The sequence below is a fragment of the Mirounga angustirostris genome, unplaced genomic scaffold (genome assembly GCF_029215605.1).
Source record: "Mirounga angustirostris isolate CCGP_5_RB_7025 unplaced genomic scaffold, mMirAng1.0.hap1 SCAF_14, whole genome shotgun sequence".
NCBI lineage: Eukaryota > Metazoa > Chordata > Mammalia > Carnivora > Phocidae > Mirounga > Mirounga angustirostris.
Window position 1 is genome coordinate 82,509,134 of NW_026991722.1, and position 27,505 is coordinate 82,536,638.

At 46.3% G+C, this 27,505-nt stretch overlaps 1 protein-coding gene across 5 annotated transcripts in view; it reads left to right on the plus strand.

Moving 5' to 3' along the window:
* Window positions 1-27,505, plus strand: part of BICDL1 (BICD family like cargo adaptor 1) — a 103,033-nt gene that overhangs the window by 66,221 nt on the left and 9,307 nt on the right. For 3 of the 5 annotated variants that reach the window (XR_010407429.1, XR_010407430.1, XM_064578490.1), the window contains exons 3-7: window positions 10,354-10,470; window positions 13,276-13,422; window positions 19,180-19,359; window positions 19,986-20,204; window positions 21,263-21,406. Coding sequence is in view for 3 of the 5 variants with exons in the window: in XM_064578490.1 (XP_064434560.1) it covers window positions 10,354-10,470; window positions 13,276-13,422; window positions 19,180-19,359; window positions 19,986-20,204; window positions 21,263-21,406 (807 nt within the window). In the remaining 2 variants the exon portion in view is untranslated. The remainder of the gene's footprint in view (window positions 1-10,353; window positions 10,471-13,275; window positions 13,423-19,179; window positions 19,360-19,985; window positions 20,205-21,262; window positions 21,407-27,505) is intronic. The other 2 variants (XM_064578491.1, XM_064578492.1) reach the window with 2 other exon arrangements.

Genomic DNA, 27,505 nt, shown 5'->3' on the forward strand with positions numbered 1-27,505 from the left:
GTGCCCCTGTTGTTGTTACTTTGGGGCCCTCTCAGAAGACAGATTTAGGAAATAAGGAAAATACACTAACACTGGGAGGCTTACCTAATGATGATTTTCATTAACAGACATCCATAATTATTTCTCACCCCTGTCCATTTGTATACATATTAGTAAGTTCATACTGATATCTCTGATTCCAGTCCAACAGCACAGAATTCATTCTATCCTTCTTTCCTTATTTGTGTCTTATTTTTCTGCAAGAGAAAAACCTGGTTCTCATTATACATGATATATTTACTTATTTGTTCAATTCTGTTAAAGATAGAGTCAGAATCTCTTATCCATCCCTCTGTGAGAAACAAATTTATTAACTACAGTGCAATATTTGTGTATATTCCTTTTCTCTTAAACCTTACAGTATACAGTCAAAAGACTATTTTCCAGTTATTTAGTTTATTTTCTTCACCACCACCTTCCGTGTAGTTTTGTTATTCGTTTGTGGTGTAGTTAGGTTTATTTCTTACTGCTTGTATTCCATTGGTTGGTTGTAATAATTTGCAAATGTGAAACATTAACATAGATCTATCACTGTATTTGTCAGCTCTTTGATGCTTCAAAGAAGTCTTTTCTGGTTTACCCAGTATTTTTGGTCATTTTCAGTAGGAGGGTCAGTCCACATAAGCCGTATTACTAGAAATGAAACCTTTTCTTTGTAAAAGTAGTGGTGAAAGTCTTATTGTCTTCAGACATTAAGGAAAATATAAATACATGACAAACCTCACTTCTGAGTTTTATTTTTGAAAGCCTTTGGGAGGAATTGGCATATGGAAGCCTAGTGAGAACAAAAAGATTATTTTAATTTTTTTACATTGATTTATGATCATCTAGTAGATAGCTATCACTATTATTATAAATAATCGAGAGAGCAAAAGAAAAGGTTTATCATGTACTATGCTGTCAGTAGGTTCATGGCACCCATTAATGAATTTGAAAGTTTTTAACAATAAAACCTGGAAGATGAGAAAATACAAACCTCTGGTTAATTGGATTTTTCGGTTAAGCAAAGGCTAATAATAAACCCATTTGGTTTATATTGGTGTAGATTTTCTTTTATAAGCATATTCATCTTCCTTTCTGACACAGTAAGGTTGTCGATTCCATTTCTATTCAAGTGTTACTTACCCACCACCCCAGTGACATGTATTCATTATAATTGTGAAATAAGGGGAAAGCCCAAACACCTAACCATAAGGAGTCATAAAGAAATCCTAGAATAGCTCTGCTCAGTAGAGAGAAAGTATTATGTCCTAGATGGTACTCTGACCAAATCAGGCATATCAGGGAGAAGGAACACAGAGTCAATTTGTTTTGCCAACTTATGGCTTAATTAATAATAACCCAAGCACTCTGACGATAAAAGTTCATTTCAGATAGTTCAAGGATATATAAGTATTAGGCTTTTCAGCACTCTTTAACAGAACTAGAGTTATTTCCCAAATGTCTTGTTTTCTTTATCATCCAATCTGTATGCAGTGAAAGTAAAAAATGGAGAAGTCTGAAATACTGCAAGAATTACCAAATGCAACACATGAGACACAAAGTGAGCAAATGCTGTTGGCAAACTAGCAATGGTAGACTTGCCACCTTGGTGGCAAGGTGCTGAGAAGCAGGCATATTTATACTCTGTGGGGATATAAACTGGTGCAATGTTTTTGGGGGGTGTTTTGGCAATACCTATCAAAGTGAATACGCAGGGGTGCCTGGGTTGTTCAGTCGGTTAAGCGTCTGCCTTCGGCTCAGGTCCTGATCCCAGGGTCCTGGAATCAAGCCCCACATCGGGCTCCCTGCTCCACGGGAAGCCTGCTTCTCCCTCTCCCGCTCCCCTTGCTTGTTTCCTCTCTCGTTGTCTCTTTCTGTCAAATAAATAAAATCTTTTTTTTAAAAAAGTGAATATGCATACCTTTTTACCTAGCAATGCCACTTTTAGGAATTTATTCACTTATAGGATATTCTCCCACAAGCACAAAGATGGTTAAGCAAGGATGTTTTCTGCAGCAATGTTTATAATAGCAAAGAATTGGACCACTCTAAATGTTCATAAGTAAGAATTCGTTAAATAAATTATGTTATATTCACATAACTAAACACAGACAATTGTTACAAAGGATAAGGTAGATCTATATATTGACATGGAAAGATGTTAAAATACATATATGTTTGTTTGTTTATTTGTTTGTTTTTAAAGTAGGCTCCACGCCCAGCATGGAGCCCAGCGTGGGGCTTGAACTCACAACCCTGAGATCAAGACCTGAGCTGAGATTAAGAGTTGGATGCTGAACTGACTGAGCCACCCACAGGCCCTATATGTATTTTTAAAGGCAAACCTTTGTGTAATGTTTTAGATATGAATAGACAATTTCTAGGACTCACATGTGATATCTGTAATAGGAATGATACTAAAGATCTCACTGGAGAGTGGCGTGGCACTGATGATAAAGGGATAAGTGGGGACTGTAACTCATTTCAGTCCTTTAACTTTCAATTAAATCCTCTATTTTTACTCTGAACATTTGTTACTCTTATTATGGGGAAAAATTTATGGGTCAGTCCACATAAGCCATATTACTAGAAATGAAACCTTTTCTTTGTAAAAGTAGTGGTGGAAGTCTTATTGTCTTCAGACATTAAGGAAAATATAAATACATGACAAACCTCACTTCTGAGTTTTATTTTTGAAAACCTTTGGGAGGAATTGGCATATGGAAGCCTAGTGGGAACAAAAAGATGATTTTAATAAGGAAATAAGGAAAATACACTAACACTGGGAGGCTTATCTAATGATGATTTTCATTAACAGACATCCATAATTATTTCTCAACCCTGAGAAATTTCAAAAAATTTCTCAAACTCTGATTTCAAAAAGCAAAGAATACCTGAACTAAAATTATACCATCTTTCTTATATTCGCCTATGATTACAGAGGTCATGTTTTGCCACAGCTGTTACTAGCTGCTTAATCAGGCACAGTAGCCAGAAGCATCATTTTGGGAAATCAGCTGTGTAAGTCCCTGCCATTTTCTACTATAAGACTGAATAGGGTGGGGCGCGTGGGTGGCTCAGTCGGTTAAGCATCCGACTCATGATTTCGACTCAGGTCATGATCTCTTTTTTTATTTTTTAAAGATTTTTTTTAATTTTTTAAAGATTTTATTTACTTATTTGACAGAGAAAGACAGCAAGAGAGTGAACACAAGCAGGGGCGGTAGGAGAGGGAGAAGCAGACTTCCCGCTGAGCAGGGAGCCTGACTCGGGGCTTGATCCCAGGACCCTGGGATCATGACCTGAGCCGAAGGCAGACGCTTAACAACTGAGCCACCCATGTGCCCTCAGGTCATGATCTCATCGGTCATGGAACTGAGCCCTGCACCAGGCTCAATGCTCAGTGGGTAGTGTGCTTGAGATTCTCTCCCTCTGCCCACGTGTGTGCGCTCCCTCTCTCTCAAATAAATAGATCTTAAAAAAATAAAAGAAAGATAACTGAATTGTCCTAATTTTTTTTATAGATTTTATTTATTAATTTGACAGAGAGAACAAGTAGGCAGAGAGGCAGGCAGAGGCAGAGGGAGAAGCAGGCTTCCCGCTGAGCAGGGAACCCGATGCGGGGCTCAATCCCAGGACCCTGGGATCATGACCTGAGCCGAAGGCAGCGGCTTAACCGACTGAGCCACCCAGGTGTCCCCTGAATTGTCCTAATATTAACCCCCCTACCACAATCACCAAAAAAGGTTTCAGAGCCATGAGTGCTGCCCCAAAAGTAGAAGTAGGAAAATCTATATCTCCAGGAGGGGTATGACTCCTGAATATTCTCTGACTATTGAATAGCTTTGAAAGGCCACCAGGAGAGCAGAACTAAAAGATATGGCTGCCAAATATTTCTGTGTTTCTCCATATTTTTTAGCTTGACCCACCACCTCCATGATGTTGGCCAAGTCACTTAACAGACTGTTCTCAGTGCAAACCCCAGAAGTGGACTGTGCATATGATGGCACCCTGTAACATTCACACGGTGTTCTCAGTAGCACCTTGTTTAAAACAAAACAAAACAAAAGGCAGAAAGACCACTGATTCTTGGATCTTTTACCATTTCCCACAATTGTCCTAAATTTGTATGCCTGGTGATACTTCTTTCCATCCTTTATTTCCCTAAACTTAGTGATTCAACTCAATCTCACAAAGTCCTGAATTAGAAATAGAGACAAGGGCATCCTTTAGATCTGCCCTTTTCCTGGTAGTATGGAAAAGAGGAGTAGGTCTATAATTTGGCTAAGTGAGACTCAGGTTAAATGACTCCTATAACTTGTATACACACACATATATATAGTAGGATAGGAACTCTAACCCTGATCATCTGACTCAACTTCTTTTCTTTCCATTGTTCTATCCCTCCTCTCAGGAGCAGAGCAAATTCCTTCAGAGAGACCACTTTTGTCCTGGCTAACTCTGCTACTTGAGGAACTTCAAAGATGGCCTGAAATTCATTATGGAGCTAGGACTGGCTTTGCAGAAAAGCATCTAGAATATTAGAGCTATGTACAAGCTTAAGAGATTATTAGCTATTTCTGCACATAAATAATAATCATTCTGTTAGGTCTAAAGATCTGAGCCAGGGTCATCTCTAAAGAAGAAGAAAATAATTTACTTAGAGCGGTGCATTAGCTCTTGCAAATGGTAGTAGGTTTATCACTCTGAGTGATGCATCCCCTCCATCACCATAACAGGCAAATGATTGGCCATGTGGCTAGAGGTAGCTATATGTGGTGGGAGAGCACAGAACTGTGAAGCCCAAGACCAAGGCGTTGCCACTTTTTCTCACCCTCTACCTCCTTGTCTGCAAAAAAAGGCCAGTGATTCAAATAAGAGATGTAGGATAAAAGCCTTTGTGAATATTATATCCCTGGGTACATTGGAGGAATCAGACATTTAAAGGAGACACATTATAGCTTAGTGGTTAAGAGCTCAGACTCTGGAGTCAGGCTACCTGATGGGAAGAGACCATTTTTACCTCTAGGAAGATCACTTTGAGAGGAGACTAGTGTCCAAGAGCATCTCTAATACAGCTTGGGCTACCTGACCGCCTTCAGAGCATCTCGGTGCCTTAGTTAACTAAGTCTCACGATTCCTGTCAAGCTGGTGATATTCAGAATAAGGTCAGCTACCTGAATTACCCAGTGCTTTTTGCAAACCTAAACCTATTTGAAACCCTGATAGCCAGTTGAATTCAGTACGGGCAATCAAATTGCAGCATTTGTTAGAGGGAATTTTCCTTATGAGCCCTAAATTCTATTAGAAGAAATTTCGAGAGTCTTAAAATTTCTTAGCATTAAAGAAGAAGGAGAAAACAAAGAAAAAAAGCCTTGATAACTTGGACTGGTTAAACTGCTAAAAGTTTGGTTTTATTAGTGGGACACAGAAACGGGAAAAACTGTTTTCAAGGTACAAAAAAGCAGTACAGGCCTACCTCAGAGATACCACAGGTTCAGTTCCAGGGCACCACAAAGAAGCCAATACCACATTAAAGCCAGCCAAATGAATTTTTTGGTTTTCCAGTGTACCTAAGAGTTGTATTTACACTACACATAATCTGTTAAGTGTGCAGTAGCATTATGTCCAAACAAACTTACGTATCTCAGCTTAAAAATACTTTATTGCTAAAAAATGCTAACCATCATCTGAGCTTTCAGCGAGTCCACTTTCTGCTGGTGGAGGGTCTTGCCTCGCTGTTGATGGCTGCTGACTGATCGGGGTGGTGGCCGCTGAAGGCTGGGGAGGCTGTGGTAGTTTCTTAAAATAAGACAACACGACGTTTTCCACGTCAGTTGACTCTCCCTTTCACGAACGATTTCTCTGTAGCAGGCAATGGTGTTTGATAGCATTTTACCCACTGCAGAACTTCTTTCAAACTTGGAGTCCGCCCTCTCCAGCCCTGCTGCTGCTTTATCGACTGAGTGTGCGGAACGTTCTGAGTGCTTTGTCCTCGTGTCAACAGTCTTCACAGCATCCTCACCAGGAGTAGATTCCATCTCCAGACACCACCTTCTCTGCTCATCCACGAGAAGCAACTCCTCATCGCTTCAAGTTTTATCACGAGTTTCTAGCAATTCAGTCCCATCTTCAGGCTCCACGTCTAATGCTAGTTCTCTTGCTGTTCCCACCCCATCTGCAGCTCCTTCCTCCACCGAAGTCTTGAACCCCTCCAAGTCCTCCACGAAGGTTGGGTCGACCTCTTCCACACTCTGTTAACATTGCTATTTTGACCTCTCCCGTGAATCGGGAATGTTCTTAGTGTTCTCTAGAATGGTGAACCCCTTCCAGAAGGTTTCTAATTTACTTTTCCCAGACCCATCAGAGGACGCACTATCTATGGCAGCTCGAGCCTTTCAAATGTATTTCTTAAATAATAAGGCCTGAAAGTTGAAATGACTCCTTGGTCCCTGGGCGGCAGAATGGATGCTGTGTTAGCAGGCATGAAAACAACATTAATCTCATACATCTCCAGTCCATCAGAGCTCTCGGGTGACCAGGTGCACTGCCAAGGAGCAGTGATATTCTGAAAGGCATCTCTTTTTTTCTGAGCAGCAGGTCTCAACAGCTGGCTTGAAATATTCAGGCAGTCTTGTTGTAAACAGATGCGCTGTCACCCAGGCTTTGTTGATCCATTTACAGAGCACGGGCGGAGTAGATTTAGCATCATGCTTCAGGGCCCTAGGATTTTCAGAATGGTAAGTGGCTTCCACTCAGAGACACCAGCTGCATTAGCCCCTCACAAGAGAGTCAGCCTGTCCTTTGCAGCTTGGAAGCCAGGCCCTGACTTCTCCTCTCTAGCTACCAAAGTCCTACATGGCATCTTCCTCCGAAAGTAGGCTCTTACATCGACACTGAAAATCTGTTGTTGGGCGGGGCCGCCTTCATGGATGATCTTAGCTGGGTCTTCTGGAGAGCTTGGTGCAGCTTCTACATGAGCACCTGCTGCTTCACCTTGCACTTCTGTGTTATGGAGGTGGCTTCTTTCCTTAAACCTCGTGAACCAACCTCGGCTAGCTTCAGACGTTTCTTCTGCAGCCTCCTCACCTCTCTCAGCCTTCACAGAATGGAAGGGAGTTAGGGCCTTGCTCTGGGTTCGCTTTGGCTTCGGGGAGTGTTGTGCCAGGTCTGAGCTTCCATCCAGACCACGCACAGTTTCTCCAGGTCAGCAGGAAGGCTGTTTTCTTTCCTTATCATTCGTGTGTTCCCCAGAGTAGCACTTGTCATTTCCTTCAGGATCTCTTCCTTTGCATCTGCCATTTGGCTACCGGTTGGTGCAAGAGGCCTAGCTTTTGGCCCCTTTTGGCTTTTGATGTGCCTTCTTCACTACGCTTAATCATTTCTAGCTTTGGATTTAAAGTGACGAGATGTGCAACTCTTCCTTTTACTTGCTCACTTAGAGGCCTGATGTCAACATTGCTGTGTCTCAGGAAATGGGGAGGTCTGAGGAGAGGGCGAGAGACGGGAGTGGCCGCCAGGAGAGCAGTGGAGAAGTCAGAACACACTCAACGTTTATTGATTAAGTTCGCCGTCTCCTGCGGGCATGTTTCGTGGCACCCCAAATAACTACCGTAGTAACATCAGAGATCACAGGTCGCAGATTGCCAGAAGAAATATAATAATAATGGAGAAGTCTGAAATACTGCAAGAATTGCCAAAATGCAACACATGAGACACAAAGTGAGCAAATGCTGTTGGCAAACTAGCAATGGTAGACTTGCTCGATGCAGGTTGTCACAAACCTCCAATTGGGAAAGAACACAGTATCTGCAAAGTACAGTAAAGCGAAGTGCAGCCAAAGAGGGTGTGCCTGTATTGAAGTCCTAATTTGGAGACAAGATAACCCATTTTGACAAGTTTACCATTTTGATGCCATCATTTACTAAGAAAATGGCAAGTTCCTTCACTTCCCTGAGCCTGTTCCTTCATTAGTAAATTGAGCGTGATAGGCAGTACTTTGGTTATGACAATTGAGATAATGCATTTAAAGCATTTAGCACAATTCTTGGCACATAGTAAATACTCAGTACATATCACTAATGTTACTTTAGGCAAGGATGACTAACACTGTTTCTAAGTGATTAAGAAAACTAAAAAAGCTGATGGTGTCTGAAATTAAATTTAGAATAAGGAAAAAGAGGTGGTTTGGTTTTATTTTGTTGTGTGTTTTGTAACTGTAAAAATTAGAACTATAGGCTGAGATTCTGACATTGCCATCTAGTTCAGGGAGCAACATTTATTGAATCTATGGGACCAAAGCGAAGATGGACAGTTGCTTATATAGCAGTTGAAGATAAAAACAACTATTGAGGGGTGCCTGGGTGGCTCAGTCAGTTGAGTGTCTGACTCTTGGTTTCAGCTCAGGTCATGATCTCAGGGTCATAAGATTGAGCCCTGCGTGGGCTCCATGCTCGGCAGGGAGTTTGCCTGGGGATTCTCTCCCTCTGTCACTCCTCCAACCTTCGCTCACTCTTTCTAAAATAAATAAATACATCTCTTTTTTTTTTTAAGTTTAAGAAAAAGAACAACTGGGGCGCCTGGGTGGCTCAGTTGGTTAAGCGACTGCCTTCGGCTCAGGTCATGATCCTGGAGTCCCGGGATCGAGTCCCGCATCGGGCTCCCTGCTCGGCAGGGAGTCTGCTTCTTCATCTGACCCTCCCCCTTTTCATGTGCGCTCTCTCTCTCTCATTCTCGCTCTCTCAAATAAATAAATAAAATCTTAAAAAAAAAATTTAAAAGAAAAAGAAAAAGAACAACTATGGGACACGTATCTCTTAACGTGAGAGCCTCACTGAACAGCTAGCCTACCATACCAACATTATTAACCATCCCACCTCCTAATCATTTCAGCACACAGTGATCTCTCCCAAGAACTCATAAAGCTTACTGACCCCCTTTTGGCCTCAAAAAAGCACTGAGGCAGTTAATTAACCTATCCTGTGGCTCTTCTCTCTCCTGGGCAGTGTTCAGGGCCAGTACACACTGGGAGCTGGGCTGGGACTCCTTGAGAAAGACTAGAGTTCAAATCTTATCAAGGAAACGTTCTTTCAGAATACTCTCCTGTATATTCAAGAGAAGGTGCTGATACACTAAATGTATTTGGTGTTTTGCTGTGTTGGAGCATTAGAGAATAAATGGATTAGGGTGGGAAATAAGTGCCTCAGCCAGCGTTCCCCAGAGAATTAAAAGTTGCAAAAGATGTCCTTGGGGATTGAATGGCAAAAATCTTAACAGACATTGGGGCACCTGGCTGGCTCAGTTGGTGGAGTGTGCAACTCTTGATGCCGGGGCTGTGAGTTCAAGCCCCATGCTGGGCATAGAGATTACTTGAAAGTAAAATCTTTAAAAAAAAAAATTCTTAACAGGGCGCCTGTGTGGCTCAGTCGGTTAAGCATCTGCCTTCAGCTCAGGTCATGATCCTAGGGTCCTGAGAACAGGTCCCATGTAGGGTTCCATGCTCAGTGGAGAGTCTGCTTCTCCCTCTCTCTCAAATAAAAATCTTTTAAGGAGCGCCTGGGTGGCTCAGTTGTTAAGCGTCTGCCTTCCACTCAGGTCATGATCCCAGGGTCCTGGGATCGAGCCCCGCATCGGGCTCCCTGCTCAGTGGGAAGCCTGCTTCTCCCTCTCCCACTCCCCCTGCTTGTGTTCCCTCTCTCACTGTGTTTCTCTCTGTCAAATAAATAAATAAAATCTTTAAAAAAAAATTTTTTTAAATAAAAATTAAAAAACAAAAATCTTAACAGACATGACAGGGAACTTCAAATAGTGCCCATGTTGAATGGAAATGAGAAATGGAGACAGAGATGATTTACCTTGTCCCTGCTGAGGAAATAAAGGAATGAGAGAATATAAATAAGTGAATTTCTAAGAGAGAAATAAAGGAGTTTCTAAGGTAGTAGGTTTATCTCTTACTCTTTTATGTAAAACACTGAGACTTTCTCTTAATTTAGTAGATGTTTGCTGAGCTTCTGCCGTGTACAGAGTAATAATGACAATATTGAACATTTGGGAGCTTACAATTCCTAGGCCTGTTTGCTCTGACTAGCAAAGCGGTCTTTGCCGAGACAGACTCATCTGTGGTGGAAGTAGAGATGGGGGTTGGTCTTGTTTGAGCACGAGGGAACACATGGACCAGGGGTGGGAAGCCAGCATTTCATCCTATACTCCATCCTATACTCCTTACAGAGTAGGAAGTTGCAGAGAAGCTTGGGAAACGAAAGGCAGAAAAATCTTAACAGACTCCCTTTGCACAGCCTCTGAATCCACCCTGAAGGTCTCCTCTGCTTGCAGGCATCAGAAGTTGAGAGACAACTCTCCATGCAAGTCCATGCCCTCAGAGAAGACTTTCGGGAGAAAAACTCGTCAACCAACCAGCACATCATCAGGCTTGAAAGCCTTCAGGCTGAGGTGAGCCTCCCCGTGTGACGGTGCTTGGAGATGGAAGTGCTTTTCTCAGTGAGGCGCTGCACTAGATCTTTTGGATAAGGAGTCCTCTGAATTGGGAAACAAAACCCTGCCCTATCTAAAACTCTCTAAAGAGAGATGTATCTGTGAGAAACTAAATGGGGAGCACTTGATTCATGTTCCACTGGGTAGCCTCTTGTCTGGAAGAATAAGGTTGCTCAGAGTTATTGCTGAGTGTGTTGAAATCATGAATGACCTACTTTTACAGAATATGTTGATCGGTCCAAAAACATTCTTGCCAATCCTAAATAGAAGATGGGAAAGAGAATTTTCCCTTGCTCTATTCTATTTAGGTCCAGTTCAGTCCACCTTAATGGGACCTATTATATTCTCACGTACAAAATGAGAGTAATAGAAGTAGCTACTTCATAGGGTTGTTGTGTTTGTTGAGTTAATACATGGAAAGCACTCTGTGCGGAATGTATGAGCCAGAGCATGGCAGGCAGGGTCTATGGCCCTCAGTGGGCCAGAGGGAAAGAAAAAGTAGCACTTAGGGGACAACTCTGTGAGAACCCGGTTGTGGGAGGTGAGAAAAGGGGAGTCCTATCACCAGCCCAAATGGGGTCTCCCCCTTCCCCAGAGGATTCCACCTAATCTGATCCTGAGGGCCCCTAAGCCGATTGTCTGGACAGCAATCCTTTGGCTAAGTTACACCTGAAGGGATAGACTAGGGCCAGCTGAATCACACCCCCACTGTGGTTAAGGAATCAGTAAGTGTGGTCAGGCCCAGAGAAACCCAGATGGCTATTCCCCTGCTTTGGAAATGACCTGAAGATGTTTTTCCTAAAGTCTGTCAATATCTTCTCTTTTCTCCTGCCTGTCATTCCCTTCCTTTCTCCCTTCCCTTGGAAATACTACTGGTATTGAGCAGCAGGTTCTTGAAGTAAGTAGTTGGTTCTGGTGGGGTTTGGCATGCCTGTCTGTGACCACTTGTGTGCATGACTTGCCATTCAACTGCCTTTGCCAAGCTCTGACTCCTTCGAGTTGCCTGTTTTCCTCTCCCCTCTGATTACTATTTTCAGACCCTCGTGACTCAGGGTCATTCCCAGGAATGTTAATTGGCAGATTTGGTCACAAGTTTCAGGGTATATAGGGTGCAGTGATGGAGTGTCGATGCCTTGCTTCATCCAGTAACACTGCTACTTTAAAAAGCCAATCTATGAAATTGGTCAAGCACATTACTTCATGTAGCTCTGAACTTCTAAGTTTTTTTTAAGGGACCAGGATTGTCTATCAGAACCTCATTATTTCACTGCGTGGAACTTGAGAAACAAAGATTATTCATGGAAGGAAAATATAAAGGTCAGAGGGTATTTAAATGAAAATCAGCTAGAGTAAGAATTCCTTCACGTGGGTAACATGCTTCAATGTGGGGAATAGTGGCCCCATTCACAGTAGAGACTTATTCCTTTTTGTCCCTCACCCAGGTGCACACTTGAGACAGTATTTCTTTGTTTGGCCAGATACCTGATCTCTCTGGACAAAGGCCACATACTTCATTTCCCCAGGACAGCATCCTATCTGATTGATTGGTGGCCAGGGAAGATCTGTGCCCTCTGAACAGAATTCTAGCGTGGAGAGCGAGAACAAACAAAAAACAGAGGGAAAGGTGGATTTCAGAGAACCTCAGACACATTACACATTCATTTCAAAATCTCCCCAGGAAAGGGTCAGAGGTTGGTCTCCTTAATGTATTGTTCTCCAAGCCAAACTGGAGAGCATGGAGAACATCTTAACCATGTTGGGAGCAAGAAGCCGGGTGAGAGATGAGTCCAGCAGGGAACTGATAGACGGGAGGAGCCAGTGGGACCTTCATGCCGGACTTGGGAAGGCTTCTGTGGCCCCTTAGCAGGACAGTGTTCTTGGGGTGAAGCATCGCTGGTCTTGTGGAGTGCCAGCCCAGCCCCTGAGTCTACAGACCTTGCGGCCAGAAGACTTGGCATCTCTTTCCTCTTTTCCTGTTTTCTCACTGACATTGAAGATACTAGACAGGCCTTCCTAAAAGATTTATATCTCTTGAGACTGGCTAGATATGCAGTGTACAAACACACCAGCCTGTTTAATAAAAGGAGTGAAATTGCTCCTATTCACAAATGACTTGCTCAGGCAAACAGACACTTTGAGTGAAATCAGTTACTGACTTGTGTCCGTGTCCTGTTGCTTCCAGGACACAGGCTGAGGCAGGCACTACTTTGTTTCTGTACCCTGCCGGCTCCCCCATTAACTTGGGACACCGGGTCTGAACTGCAACCTCTAGAGCCAGACCCTTTAGCAGTGGGGGAAAGTACAGAAGAGAGCCATAAAAGTATGACAAGACCACAGCTCAAGAGGTTGTCTCAGGCATTTTCCTGCGCCCATGACTTGAGAAGGAAGGATGGAACCGCAGGTTGGGTTCCACTCCCCCATAAATTGTGGGGTTGAGGTGAAGTTATGGGTAGGCAAGGTGGAGCCCTTCTCTATCTTATCTATGGAATTTCCAGAACACTGACCTTCCCTTCCTCTGCCTGGCATCCCACATTCCAGCTTCCCCAAAGCTCATCTCCCACCCCTTCCCAGACAGGTTTCTAGGAGGGAGGGGCTTTCTCTGCAGCTTGGGAGTTCACAGCTGTTCTCTCAGAGATGGGGCACCAGGCCCCTAGGCAGACCACTTGGGGAGACACCTGCCTTCATGTTTGGGGCTAGTTCCTCCCTTCCTACTCATCAGCCTGGGTGTAACCGCACACCACCCCTATGACTCCACCCTTTCAGATCAAGATGCTGTCGGATCGGAAACGGGAGCTGGAGCATCGTCTCAGGACCACCTTAGAGGAGAACGACCTGCTCCAGGGGACTGTGGAGGAGCTCCAGGACCGGGTGCTGATCCTGGAGAGGCAAGGCCATGACAAAGACCTACAGGTACTGAGGCAGAGAAGCTGCCCTGCAGAGCCGGGCCAGAGGAAAGGAGCATGTAGCTGCCCAGCCAGAAGGAAAGCTGAGGGGCCAGCACCACCGTAGGACTCAGGAGAGGGTAAAGCTGAGGTCTCTCTTTTGGCCCTGTTGTCGTTCTCCTTGGGCACTCACAAACTTGGCCAGTCTGGCTCTGCCGAAATCAAATGCATCGCTACCCACAGGTCGTCCTTCCAATTTGTTCTGAGCCACTGGCCCCTGGAGCAGTTTCAGAGAGTTCTTTCTGGGCTATTAACGTGACTGGAACATGAGGAGTGTCATTCTGCCTCCTAGGGTTTGTGAAATCTGCCAGAGGTTTCAGAGGGAGCCTGTGACTTTCTGTGCTTGCTCACAATTCTCTCTGCTACTGCTTTCCCAGGCTGATGCATTTAGTCAGCTTGCACTGAGCAGAAATCAAGAAGCTGCCCACTGAACACAGCAGGACTTATATCCTGCTTCTAACAGTTGCTAGAAAAGACATAGGCTGACCCTTTGTGACCCTAATTGGCCTCTTTTTCCTTCCTAAAGGAAATTGCTTCATGGCCATATTTGTCCTTATCTGGGACCTGCCACCAGTCCTCAGCTGAATCCCCAGGCTCACACTTGACAACCCCCTAAACAAAAAGATAATTGCCCCTAGCCTCCCCAGAAACAGAGTGTGACATCTGCTACAAAGGCGGCTTTGCCAAAGTGGCCTAGGCTCACCTGGGGCCAGTGGCTAAGAGTGCACCGCTTCCCTTGGGCACCCTCTGAGGGTGCCAGGCAGTGGGGGAGATTGCAACAGTGTCGTTCGTGTGGGGGTGGTCAGCCAAATGTGTGGGAGCACCAGGCAGGTTCCTCCCCAAAGACCAGGCCATGGCAGGCCCCACTGGGCTCAGCGGTCGGCTGTTGAGGAAGACTCTAGGATGTGGGATAAGGAAACATCTTAGGCTAACATAGCTTGTTATTGACACCGTCAGCTAAGCTGCCACCTGAGTGATTAAACTCTTTAAGGGCAAATGAGCAGTTTTCCACCCTCCAGGTTTTTTGCACCTTCAGCTTGGAACGTTACATGCAGTAGGACCTCCATAAATGTTGAATAGAAAATGATGCTGGCTAAAGCCTCACAGCTGTTTACAAGATGGAAAGGAGTTGACTCATATTCTAAGGTTGACGGTGGTTAATAGTGGTGAATGTTTGTATACTTCTTTACAGGGTATGGAGTGCTTTTGCAAACATTCTAAAAGTGAGGCTTAGAAAAAAGTGAATCATTTACCAAAGTAGTATAGTAAGTCCTTGGTAGAATTGAAATTGGAGCCTCCCGCCTTCTTCACGTGGTGCTCAGTGACAACGTCTAGCGCATCCCTTGCCTCTGCAAGTCAGCGTCTCGCCAGCATTTCTTATCCCATTAAGGCACTCTCCTGAGGTTACTGAGGCAGAGGATGGAGGAGAAGGAAAAGAAATACAAAAAAATGCGGAAATGACCCCTGCCTAAAAGACCTTTTCAGTCTAGCTTGAATTCACAAATGATAAGTCCTTATTTCAAACCAAGAATTGGGGACCGAAGGACGGGGAAGAGCAGGACCAGTGTTCCCCTGGCTAATGCCGTGGGCTGTGCGCTCTCTGCAGCAAGAGCCCCAGGTCACACCACATTCACAACCTTGCCATCTGCACATCTGCTCTCTTCCGATTGGGCTTCTTCAAGAATGAGAGACTGTCACTCCCCGCATGGCCTATATCAAGTCAGGCAGTGCACACTTTGATTTGGATAATCTGTGTTTATGGGCCGAATTCTTATCTGTCCCACCTTTCTGTGATTCTTTTCCTTCAGCTCATATGAAATTTTCCTTAAGCTGCTGCAAATTACCAGTGTCCTCCAGAAAGCCCTTGTTATTGCTAAAATGGCCTGTACTGATACAGAAATAAAAATGCCAGCTTAGGTGGTAGTTGAGAGGTCTCAATCAGACTTGCAAAATGTAGAGCTTGTGGCCTTGGAATGTGTATAATTCCATGATTTTAATCCTTTGTTTCAGCTAAAGGATGAGAAGAAGGCTGAGTAGGCAGGGCATCAGGCCTGCACAGCCAGGGTAGCCCCTCCTAAATCTAGTGCACCATGTAGTTGGGGTTCTACTGTCCAGCTCAGATTTTTAAATCACTGATCAACTCCAGCTCTCATTTTTTTTTCAGACTGACAGTAGGTATAAAAATTACTATTTGTTGAATACCCAATAAATTAAAAAACTGGACATTTTGCTAAAGTCTTCATACCCAGTAAAGGATTTTGTCTCTCTAAGGACCACTTAACTGCCCTATACGATTCATACCCACCTGGGCATCTTATAGATGTGTGCAGGGGCCTTGTCCCAGGATTTCATCAACAGAAAGCGTAGACCCCACTCTGTGGGGTGACCCAGGAAGCAGATGGTCTGCAGTATAGACTTTGCTCTGACACTTAACACCATAGCATCTTAGTTCCCTCGGTGAGAAATGGGAGGGTGCTCCCACCTCTGTCAACTTGAGGGGCATGAGTATTGTAAGCTTAAACTAAGTAAGGCATTTGGTGTCTTCTTTATTTATTTATTTATTTAGTCATCTTTGTTATACAAAGGATGATATTTCTTATTTTAGAGGTTTCTTATATTTAATAGACTCCTCTGGTTTGGTTTTTCTGCATATGCTTGTGGATCAGTTACTGACCAGAGAGGGCAGACCTGTCCTGGTCTTTTGTTCTCTTGCTGTTATAATTAATTAAGCACCCTCGAGTGTACATGAGTAATTGAACTAATTTTGTCCAGTGCATGAGAACTTGTACTTGTCTGTGCTGGACTTCTCCTGCTGAGATGTATGTGGAGTTGCCTAGAAAATAATTGTAAAGCATTTTGCCAACTTAGTATGCCATTTATAATTGTGCCAAATGCTTCCTAGGAATGTCTTCTTTTTTTTTTTTTTAACCCTGATTTCTTCTGAGTTTTCTCAAAACTGGGGCTGGAGGAGTTCCCACTGGACCAGCAGGTATTGCTGATCCATGGGACCCATGCAGACAGAGCAGGCTTGCCCATTCCTTTTTCATTTTCTGAGCAGCCAGGCTCCAGATTCTTCCTAGTAAAGGCACATCCGATCACTGGTGCTATCAGCCAGCCCTTGTCCGATACTGACCAGCAGAGGCAAGGCCCTAGGGCACCTAAAGGATGGGCTGGAGGCTCTGCAAGGCAGCTTGCTCCACTCGTGAGAACTACAGAGCTCGGGGTCGCTACCCACTGCTGCCCAGTGTCTGCCTCTGCAGGAGCTGCAGCCTATCTGGCCAGCAGTCTGGAACAGACAGAACTGTGTCTGCTCTATTTTTAAATGAACAGGGGTGACCCCAGAAATCCTGTGTTATGAAAGGATAAATTAATTTAAATCCTAGGAAATTCTTTCGCCCCCTCTCCCCCGCAAATCTTTTAAAAGGGAGGGGTGGGCAGTCCACAAATACAGGAGTAGGAAGCTTTGCTCTTGTGCATGTGTCACCTGCGGACATGTGCATAGCGGTTAGTGAGCAGATGAAGATTCTGCAGGTAGGGTCTGTTGTGTTGAGAGCTAGCGTAGTGGTGGAGTGCACTAGGAGAGTACGGTGCTCAGCAGCCATGGTGGCGTCAACTTTCAGCAGTAGTAAGCTCACCAGGCAGCGGGGCCTTGTTTGGACTCCACGGGGATGGGGCCCCAGAGAACACAGAGAGGAGTAGAGTAGTGGCAGCAAGAGAGAGGGAAGGAGCCCTGGCCTTTACGTTGCGATGGCTGTATGCTGTCCCCTCTACTGGGGCACCCCTCTCCCTCTCTGAGCCGCCCACACCCCGTAAGCCCCTCCCAGGCTTGGGCCTTCTCTGTAAACTGTGAGGTAGGACACAGAAAGTACAGAGACCTCTCTTCTCATGGGTTTGGGAATTCTTGGTATTTCTACCCAAATGTTAAACCAAATCCTATCCTCAGCTTCTTTCCAAACAACCTTTTCCCCTTAAATTTTTTCACTAAAACACATCATACCTACAGTAAAGCATACAGATCTTAAATGGACAGCCCAGTGAATTTTTACAAATGTACATCCCTGTGTAATAGATCCAGATCAAGATAAAGCCCATTATCTGCACCCTACAGGCCTCCCTCTCACGCTTCCCAGTCAGTACCCTGACACCACCTCTTCTGCCTTCATCTCTTCTGTCTCGATGAAGTTTTAGAATATTTTATAAATGAATTCCATATTGTTTTATGCCTGGTTTTGCTTGACATTATGTCTCTGAAATCCATCCATGTTATGGCATAGAGTAGCAGTGTGTTCTTTTTTCACTGTTGTATAGTGAGATAGTGTATAGCATGAGACTCTCTGCATTCTCTGTTGGCATTTGGATTGTTTCCCATTTGTGGCTCCCAAGAATAATGGTGCTGTAGACATCGTTTGTCTTGCATGCACATACACAGCCATTTTTGTTGGATCTGCACCTAAAAGTGAACTGCTGGGTCATGGGACAGCTGTGTATTTCACCCAGTAGAAACTGCCGGTTTCCCAGAGTGGTTGTACATCTTCACTCCCAGCAGCAGTGAGAGTCCCAGATGCTCCACATCCTCATCAGCACTTGGTATCATTACATCTACTTGCTTCTCTCTTGTATTATTCTGAAGTAAATCCCAGAATTTTTATAATTTCATCTGTAAATAAAGAATGATAAGAACTTAAAAAAACATAGCCAAAAAACATAGCCACAGGGGATGCCTGGGTGGCTTAGTCAGTTAAGCGTCTGCCTTCGGCTCAGGTCATGGTCCCAGGGTCCTGGGATTGAGCCCCGCATCGGGCTCCCTGCTCAGTGGGAAGCCTGCTTCTCCCTGTCCCACTCCCCTGCTTGTGTTTCCTCTCTTGCTGTGTCTGTCTCTGTCAAATAAATAAATAAAATCTTTAAAAAAAAAAAAACGAAAAAACATAGCCATAGGGGATGCCTGGGTGGCTTAGTCAGTTAAGCGTCTGCCTTCGGCTGAGGTCATGATCCCAGGATTCTGGGATCGAGCCTCGTGTTGGGCTCCCTGCTCAGCGGGGAGTCTGCTTCTCCTTCTGCCTCTGCTACTCTCCCTGCTTGTGCTTTTTCTCTCCCTCTCTTTCTCTCTCTCAAATAAAATCTTAAAAAAAAAAAAAAAAAACAGCCACAGGACTATTACACTTAAGGAAAAAAGCAATATTTTCTTTTCTAAAAAATTTTTAATTTTTCTAATTAGGCTCCATGCCCAAGATGGGGCTCAAACTCATGACCCCAAGATCAAGAGTCGCACGCTCTCCTGACTGAGCCAGCCAGGTGCCCCGCAATATTTTCTTAATATCAAATAGCCAGTGTTCAAATTTTTAACTGTCTTATAAATGTCATCATTGTTTCTTTACATTTTTTACTTGAATCAAGATGCAAGTTAAAATAGGCCTACACATTGCAGTTGGTTAATATGTCTTTTGAGTCTCTTTTAATCTATAGGTTCCCCCTTTATCTTTTCTTCTTTTTTTCTTAAAACGTATATATTGAAGAAGCTGAACTGTTTGTCCCGCAGAATTTCCCAAATCTGGAGTTTGCTGCCTGCACACCCCTGATGTAATCTAGCATGTTCTCTCCTCTGTCTGTTTCTGTACATTGGTGGTTGGAGGTAGCAGCTTGATCAGGTTTGGGTCAGTTTTTCGTGTTTGTTTTTGGTTGGGGGAAGCCTCCCGAGCGGCCCACCCACCGTTGTATCTTTTGAAAGCTGCATCAGAGCCAGCTGGAGCTCCAGGAGGCGCGGCTCTCCTCCCGGCAGCTGCAGGTGAAGGTGGAAGAGCTCACAGAGGAGAGGAGCCTGCACAGCTCCGCTACCACCAGCACGTCTCTCCTGTCCGAGATAGAGCAGAGCATGGAGGCTGAGGAGCTGGAGCAAGAGAGAGAGCAGGTGCTGATGTCCTGTCCCTCTGGCATGCGAGGTTGCCCGAGGGTTGCGGGGGCGGGCCCCGGACTGCGGGAGCCTGTCCGTCCTCCTTGTGGCCCCAGTGCCTATAGCGTTTCAGCTTCCTCCCGGCGAGGGCCTGTGGCCCTGCACCTGCACCTGCGGAAGCCTACGCCTGCTGGCCAGGGCCGCCGGGAAGCAGGCCCTGCCCAAAGCCTGTCCCGGGCTCACTGTTGCCCCAGTGCCTCTTAGGAGATGCTTATTGGCTCATCCTCAGCCTCATACCTCTTATACTGACTGGGCTCAAGAACACTCACAAGACATCCAATGGCTTGTTTTCATACTACTCCTAACCACTTACTCCCCTAATCCTGACTCCTATCAAAGTAACCAACTATATAAAAATGACTTATATGACAGTTGGGAGGGGAGTAGAGGGCTGGAGTCTCGATAGATGTACTGGGCCCAGAATAAGGACCAGTATTTCTTGGACAGGTGATTTAAAAAAGAAACTCTTTCTCTTAAAACTGGTCTCTTGAGTGTCAGTATGTTGGGTTCCTACACTAGAAAAAGATGAGCGGGTGGCAGCCTTCTCTAGGGTCCGTAATCAAGAATGGTTCTTTGTGGAGCAGCTAAGACTGCAGCTCTGGGAGGCCTACTGCCAGGTTCGCTACCTCTGCTCTCACCTCCGAGGGAACGACAGTGCCGACTCGGCCGTCTCCACGGACTCCTCGATGGACGAGTCTTCAGAAACTTCATCCGCCAAGGATGTGCCGGCTGGCAGCTTGCGCACGGCCCTGAGCGAGCTCAAGAGGCTGATACAGAGCATCGTGGATGGCATGGAGCCCACGGTAAGCGGCCAGGCCGAGAAGCTCCTCACCCCACACAACCTGGCTGGTGGGAGGCTAAAAGCAAGTGCGGGGGACGAGGTTAACCTGGGAAAGGCAACTTGTGGAGTCTGTGAGAACGTCGTCTGAGCCCTTATTGTCTGAGAGACCGGGCAGAGGGACAGTGTCAGGGAATGGAAGTTCCAAAGTCATCTTCCCGAAGACACTGGCGTACAAGTGGAGTCCTTTCTCCATGTGGTTAAGTCCAGGCCATGGTGGCCTCGAGGTCAAGGACTTTCCTTAGAAGCTTTGAATATAGAAATTTGGATCTAGGTGCAAACTGCATTTTTCTGTCGCTCATTGGTCCTGGTGGTGGAGTTAGCTGCAAATAGGCAAACTTGAAAGATCTGAAGCTTCTGCTAAAATGATATGAGCACAGAAAGTTGAGAAGATCAACAAGGGCTTTTTAGAATTCCAGATGTGGCTCCCCTTGTGGAGGAGAATGTTCCTGTGGGCTTCCTGGGCAGATGGGCATCTCTTCCAGCTCCATGACCAATTTCTGCCAGACTTCCTCTCTGTTCGCAACCCCGGCTGGCAGGCAGTTGTTTGTCTTCAGGGCCCGTCCTCCTACAGAATAGCTACCATCTTTCTACCCATATTAGATGAAGTCCCGTGAGAGGGTGGTTGTCCTTACCTGAACATGCCGCATGGATTTGTGGAATGTGCTGTAGTCGTGGGGGATTGGAGCTGTCAGAGTGAGGTGTGCTGTCCACGCCACGAGACTTCTGTCCCCTAAAGCCTGAAACAAAAATAAATGTCTAGCTAATGTTTGCAGATCCAAATTGGGCGAGAGAATCTCTCTCCTCTAACCCTTTCTTTCTTCCCTACTGTGTGTCTCCTCTTTCTCTCCCTTTCTTTCCCTCCGCCTCCCCGCCCCCATCTCCTCTATCCTGCTCTCCAAACTGACCCATCTCTACTCCCTCCCTGTACCTCCCCTCTCCCTCTTTCCCACTAACCATCTCACCACACCCACCCCTGCTTGCACCATCTCTCCGGTTGGTGGCTTTCTCTTTTGCTGTCAGAGCTCCCGGAGAATTGACGATGACTCCTTAGAAGAACAGATAAGGCAGACCAGTGAGGACTCGAGAGCCCTAAGGGAACTCATGGAGGGAGAGAGGGGTAAACTGAGGCAAAGCCTAGAGGAGCTACAGCAACTCCACAGTCAGGTGAGCACCCCAGTCCTCAGTCCCGAGCAGGGAACGTGCATGTGCCCCCCAAGGTCTCTTGGGACCCTCATGAGTTTCCCTCTCCCGTGTCTATTTGAGAAGTGGCTCTCCTCTGACAGATCCTCAGAGGACGGTGACCTGAAGTTGAGGTAAGCTGGGCATCTTCAAGAGAAGCCAACCCTCTGGTTTAGCCCAAAGTAAAATTGATAGGGATAAGAATAGCTGACCCTCCATTTCCTCCAGTGACATGCTGCCTTCCACAGAGCCCAGATTATCCAGCAGCTTCTGACAGTTTAAAGTGCCTTAGCTCTCAGGACATTCTCGGATGTTTTTCCAGCAGCTTCTGAGCAGGGAAGTTTGCAAACCAAGAAGCAATTGATCTTTGTAGGCCTATTCTCTCTTTGTAATGCCATCACCTCTGCCAGCCTGATTTTCAGCTTTAGAAGCACTTACTGCTACTCTTGCTGTTCCATTCCTGTTTGATCATGATTTCATCTCTCTCGAGAATCCTGGAGAAGGGCATCTATATTCTGATCTGAAAAGTTCTAAAGAGCTTAGGAGCAGCCCCCACCCAGAAAAGAGCTTCTAAATTCTGTCTTAGGAAATAGGTAAGGCACTTCCTTTTGACAAGGGCCATGTGTAGTGTTCTGTCCCACTTGCGGGGGACACCAAACAGGTAGGGTTTTAAACCCTGCCCCCACCCAGCCTGCCCCCTTCCTCATCCGGAGCTGGTCATCCCTTCCTGCTGCACCAGATTGCTGAGAGATGGAAGTTAAGCCTGGCATTTGCTTCAGTCAGTATTTCTTAAATTTAAAGGACCTTATAGGGCGCCTGGGTGGCTCAGTTGGTTAAGCGACTGCCTTCGGCTCAGGTCATGATCTCAGGGTCCTGGGATCGAGCCCCGCATCAGGCTCCCTCCTCAAGGGGAAGCCTGCTTCTCCCTTTCCCACTCCCCCTGCTTGTGTTCCCTCTCTCGCTGTCTCTCTCTGTGTCAAATAAATAAATAAAATCTTTAAAAAAAAAAAAAAAAAAAAAAAAATAAAGGACCTTATAGAAATAAACTCCTTTTAGGGGTCATGCCCATTAGACATCCTAATACAATTCTCTTGAAAGATACTGGGAAACCCTCCTGCAGCTGTTGCTGTACTCTTCTTTCTGGGAGTGACCAGATAGTGAGGACAGAAAGGTGCTATTGAAAGCTGTAGCTTGTTTCTGACCAAGCCCTGAAGAATGGGATTGGGCAGCCAAAGACATCGTCATTCCCAAAGCCAAAGTCCCTCAGGCGGTCGTTTGGCCAGGGAGTAGTTCAGACACCAGCACAGGTCTTCAAACTGTAAGAATCAAAACAGGACAAAGTATCTAAAAGTTCTTTGGGTTAATAAAAATTATTTACTTTAAAGCCTAGATTTTTGTGCGGGTGCTTCTTATCAGCTCTTTGATACTGGCTGGTTTGTTTTGTTGCTTCTCAGGATAGCAGAACTAGAAACAGCAGAGGGCATCATTGAGAAACAAGAGCAAGGCACACGTTGCTGAGGGTCTGGACGCAGCTCTTTCGGAGCCTGTTTCCACAGGGGATTCTCCTGAAAAGTTCAGCTGATAAGTGGTTTATGCCAGTTCCTGTGCATTCCCTCTCAGCTCATTAAGCAAATAGTTCTGCTCAGTCCCATGGAGTATAGAACTGGGCCTCTTGAGTGGGTCATCTCTTCCCAAAAGCTTAGACAAGGCAGCAGATCTCTCAGCCAAACTACATCCATCCAAAACCATCCTGTGGGAGTAACCCTGACCTCCCAAGGCAGTGGGTAGGACGCAGATTGAATTGCAGCATGCCGGTGGAGACGGTGGCCCTCGGAGCAGGCCCAGCATTCCTCATGCAGTTCATGCTGCAGCGCCTGAGCACTCCCCGTCCGCCTGCGCCGTACTACACTGGTCCCTGAGATGCTCAGGATGGATGTGACTGCGCCCTTGTGCTCCACAACCTCTCCTAGAACTGTGAGGCGAGTCAGACTAGCTCTGTACCCTCTGGGGTGGGGAGCGGGGGCGGGGGGTGCGGGGAGGAAGGGCAGAGCCCAGACAAGGTTTTGTGAAACCGAAGTTCCAGCAGATAGCTCCTAGACGAGTGCAGCCTCATCCAGAGGATGATCAAGCCTCCAAGCCCACTGCTTTCCTACCCAAGAGTGTTCTTTTTTTCTCTTGGAAACTGAGCCACAGGTAAAAGGTGTGGGACCTGGAAGGTGAAGTGACCAGCCCCTCAGAAGCCTATCCGAATTTTTAAATAAAAGAGAGCCCAGGTTTAATTTTAACTGATACTTAGGTTTGAGACAAGAATCTAAAACCAGACCTGAAGACCACCCCACACCCTTATGCCGTGGAGAGCCCCCTCTCAGTCCCCACAGCTTTGCAGACTCCTGCTCCCTCCTGGTCAGGACTCACTGGGGTCTGGATCCACTGCTGGGAGGCAGGGAGGATGTTCCAAGCAATAGGAAAACCAGTTATCTGGGGAGCCCTCTACCAATTCCCAGGCCAGTAAACCAGGCTATGGGAAGTACAGTGAGAAATAGAACCAGGCCTGGGGAGCATGGGGGGCTCAGGCGGTTAAGCGGCCGACTCTTGATTTTGGCTTACATCATGATCTCAGGGTCCTGGGATGGAGCCCCACGTCGGGCTCCCTGCTCTTCGGGGAGCCTGCTTCTCCCTCTCCCTCCCTCTCTGCTCCTCCCCCTGCTCATGTGTGCTCTTTCTGTCTCTCAAATAAATAGTATTAATTTATTTATAAATAAATCTTAAAAAAGAAAGAAACAAACGAACAAATAGTCCCAGTCCTGTGTTTGATTCCTTTATAGGGCTTGACTGCAGCACTAGCCAGTTACCCCCAAGGGGCATGATAGCACAGGGGAGCAGATACTGGGAACACGGAAGGCCTTCACTGAGGAAATCTTGGTGACTCCTCCTGGGTGAAATCTCACTGTGTTCTCTTTTCTCCGGCTTCCTAGCCATTGCCCTATTTCAGACCTTCATTCTTTCACTCTGTGGCTCTGGTCATCACTCCCCCCAGCCCACTTACCCCCACATGATTTGGATTGATCTTCCTGAAGCACAGCTTGAAACAGAACACCCTTACAAGTTCTGGATTGACTTCCTCTTGTCACATGACAGGAAGCCTCGAACTCTCGTGGCCCTACAGACGGGCTGCATGCCAGCCATCCAGCCTTCTTCCCCGTTGTTGGCATCTCCCCTCCTTTGCTTTAGTCAATTGAACATAGACTATGAAAGGGCATGGCGCACACTCCCCGTGCTTCCCCACATCCGGGCCTTTTCTCCGGCCCTTTGCCTCTGCCCAGCAGACTCTCCCCGGCCACCTGCATGTATCGGCCGTACTCATCCTTCAAGCTTCACTTCTTCCTTCAAACTCTTGATTCCCTTCCTCCTGGAGCCCCCAGCCCTGCTTTGTCATGGTTACGCTCACTCCCATCTCATCTTCCCAGTTAAACTTTAGACCTCCGACTTCTTTGTCTTCTCTTAAAGCATCTAGCACAGGGCTTACCTAGAGTAGGCACAAAAATACCAAAAAAAAGGGCACCTGGGTGGCTCAGTCGTTAAGCGTCTGCCTTTGACTCAGGTCATGATCCCAGGGTCCTGGGATCGAGCCCCGCATCGGGCTCCCCGCTCAGCAGGAAGCCTGCTTCTCCCTCTCCCACTCCCCCTGCTTGTGTTCCTGTTCTCGCTGTCTCTCTCTGTCATATAAATAAATAAAATCTTTAAAACAAAAAAATTACCAAATGAAAGGGCAAAGAAAGCCCTAGATATATGACTTCAAGATGTTTTCTTTGATCCTATTCAATCATGAGGACACCCACTTTATGTGGGAAAAGTGGATTTAGGGGTGGCTGCAACCTAAGTCAGTGTATAAACAGGCCGGGCCAGTCCTCATGACAGCCCCAGCCATAGGTCCGCACCGGTGCAGAGAAGAGAAAGGAGCAGAGTTTGCCCCCAGGTGCCAGGCACTGAGCTCTGTCCTTGATGTCAGTTACCTTATTTGAGCCTCACAACAACTTGATGGTGGGAACGAGTTATTTTTATTCCTGCTTTTTATGAAAAGTATATGCAGTTCAAAGAAGGTAAGTCCCTTGTCACTTCTAATGCAGATAGCTGATGGTCTCTACCTTGACCAAGTTTTCCAGACCAAAGCAAAAAGTTCTTACAGAGTTTTTTTCTGGAGCCTATTAAATGTTGGCATTTCCTGCCTGGCATGTGGTTTTATCTGCAGCTTACTCAGCTGGCAAAACCCTTGTCTGGCACACAGCCAGCCCGGGGCCGTGTTAGGGCTGATTTGGTCGGAGGAGGTCTGGCTTTCTCTCTGCCAGGTACTTTCTGGGTCTTGAGTTTCTGGCCTACCAGGCTATAGAACCTGCTATTAAGTAGGGTGAGGCTGGGTTTCTCACCTGCTGCCTGCTTGCCTCAGGACTAGCTATACCCTGTGGCCTCTGCAGGAGCCCCAGCCTGTTCTTCCCTGTGGCTCGGAGCCCTGTCACCGCAGCTGTCCCCACCATGAAAGCACAGAGCACCTGGTCCTGATGTGTCCTACCAGGCGCCTAAGAGTACGAAATCCATTGCCCCCAGTAACAACAGATTGTCCTGTATGCCTCTTCATTGTGGGGTATCCTCTGATTTCTTCCTGAGTGCCTCTACCCCAGGAGCTGGCAACTCTGATGTCTAGTCTGGGGAGTCCGAAGCATCTTCAGGGAAGCCTGATCTTCAGCCTTGCTCCTGGGGTCTTTGCTCAATTTCAGTCAGTCTGAAGATGTTTAGGCCTGGAATTTGAGTCGGGGAGTACACTGAAAGGTGGCGTCTATCCCCTTGTGGGAAGGCTAGACCTGTATGGATGTATCCTCCCTTGGAAAAATGTCCAAGTATGTGTAATATTTAGCAAAAGGGCAGGGCTGGTCATGCTGACTCCAGTCTGAGCCTACTGACTGAGCAGGGGGTCCCACCCTTCCATTCATTGAACAAATATTTACTGAAAGTTCTACCAAGCAGGGTTTCTGGTTGCAAACAACAGAAACTCTCTCTGCTTAACTTGAGAGAGACTGTATTGGAATTAAATCTGATCGCTAACAGAATCAACAGGAAGGCTGGAAAATCAAGCTCCGAAGCAGAAAGGAGCCATGGGAAGTGGGGCCACAGAAGCAATCTGCCGTCAGTGTAATAATTTCCCCCTGGCCTGTGGCTTTGCTGAACCCTCAAGAACTGCAGTCCCAGGTAGGGGGGTGTGACTGGCACATCTAGGTCACCTTTCCATGCCTCTGTGCTTAAGAAAGGATATATGTCTCTCCCCTTTGGCTTACTTAGTGGGAGGGCATCCCCTGTTTCCCACCAAGACTCATGCAACCAGGAATGTCCCCCAAATAGGAAAGCATTTGGGATGATGACTAGCCAAAAAAAGACAACTGTCTACTGCACAAGCATTTGGGAATTAAGCATCATATAGTCAGGCTCTGAAATGCACAGATGAGTAAGGCACACTTCCTGCCATTGCAGAGCTCTTGGTGTACAGAGGGTTCCTATACGAAGGGTGGGGTAAGCTGCGGTCACTTTAGGTGCCATTAGGAAGGGCACCCTACCACCAAGGGATGGCCCCCAATGAATGGGCTGTGGGACCATTCACTGAGGCATGGCCCACAGAAAAGGTAACAGGCTTGAAGTGAAAGATGATATCACGTGGGTGTCTGAATTCCATATGGCTTTGACCAGGGAAGCTGAGTGACCAGGTTGCACCAAGTACTGTCACAGAAGTGGGAGCCAGGGCCCTGCGGATAGCAGCGTTCTATGCTGAGTGGAAGATGGCTGGAAACAGAACTTGAGTCCCTACCCTTAACCATGTGTTTCAGAGCCCTGATGCATGTGTGGTCTTCATTAGTTGCCCGCGAGTGCCTTGAAATGGAGGTGGTGGTGTGGGGTGCTCCGTCCAAAGGGGATCTGAGCCCTGTGGCTGCCATCCGGGGCTGGATTTCATCCCTGCCCGTGGGCTCCAGCCTAGCATGTGGCATCCTTCCTACAGAAGAGATGGGCATCTCTTAGAGCCAGGGGCCTCGGGAAGCTATG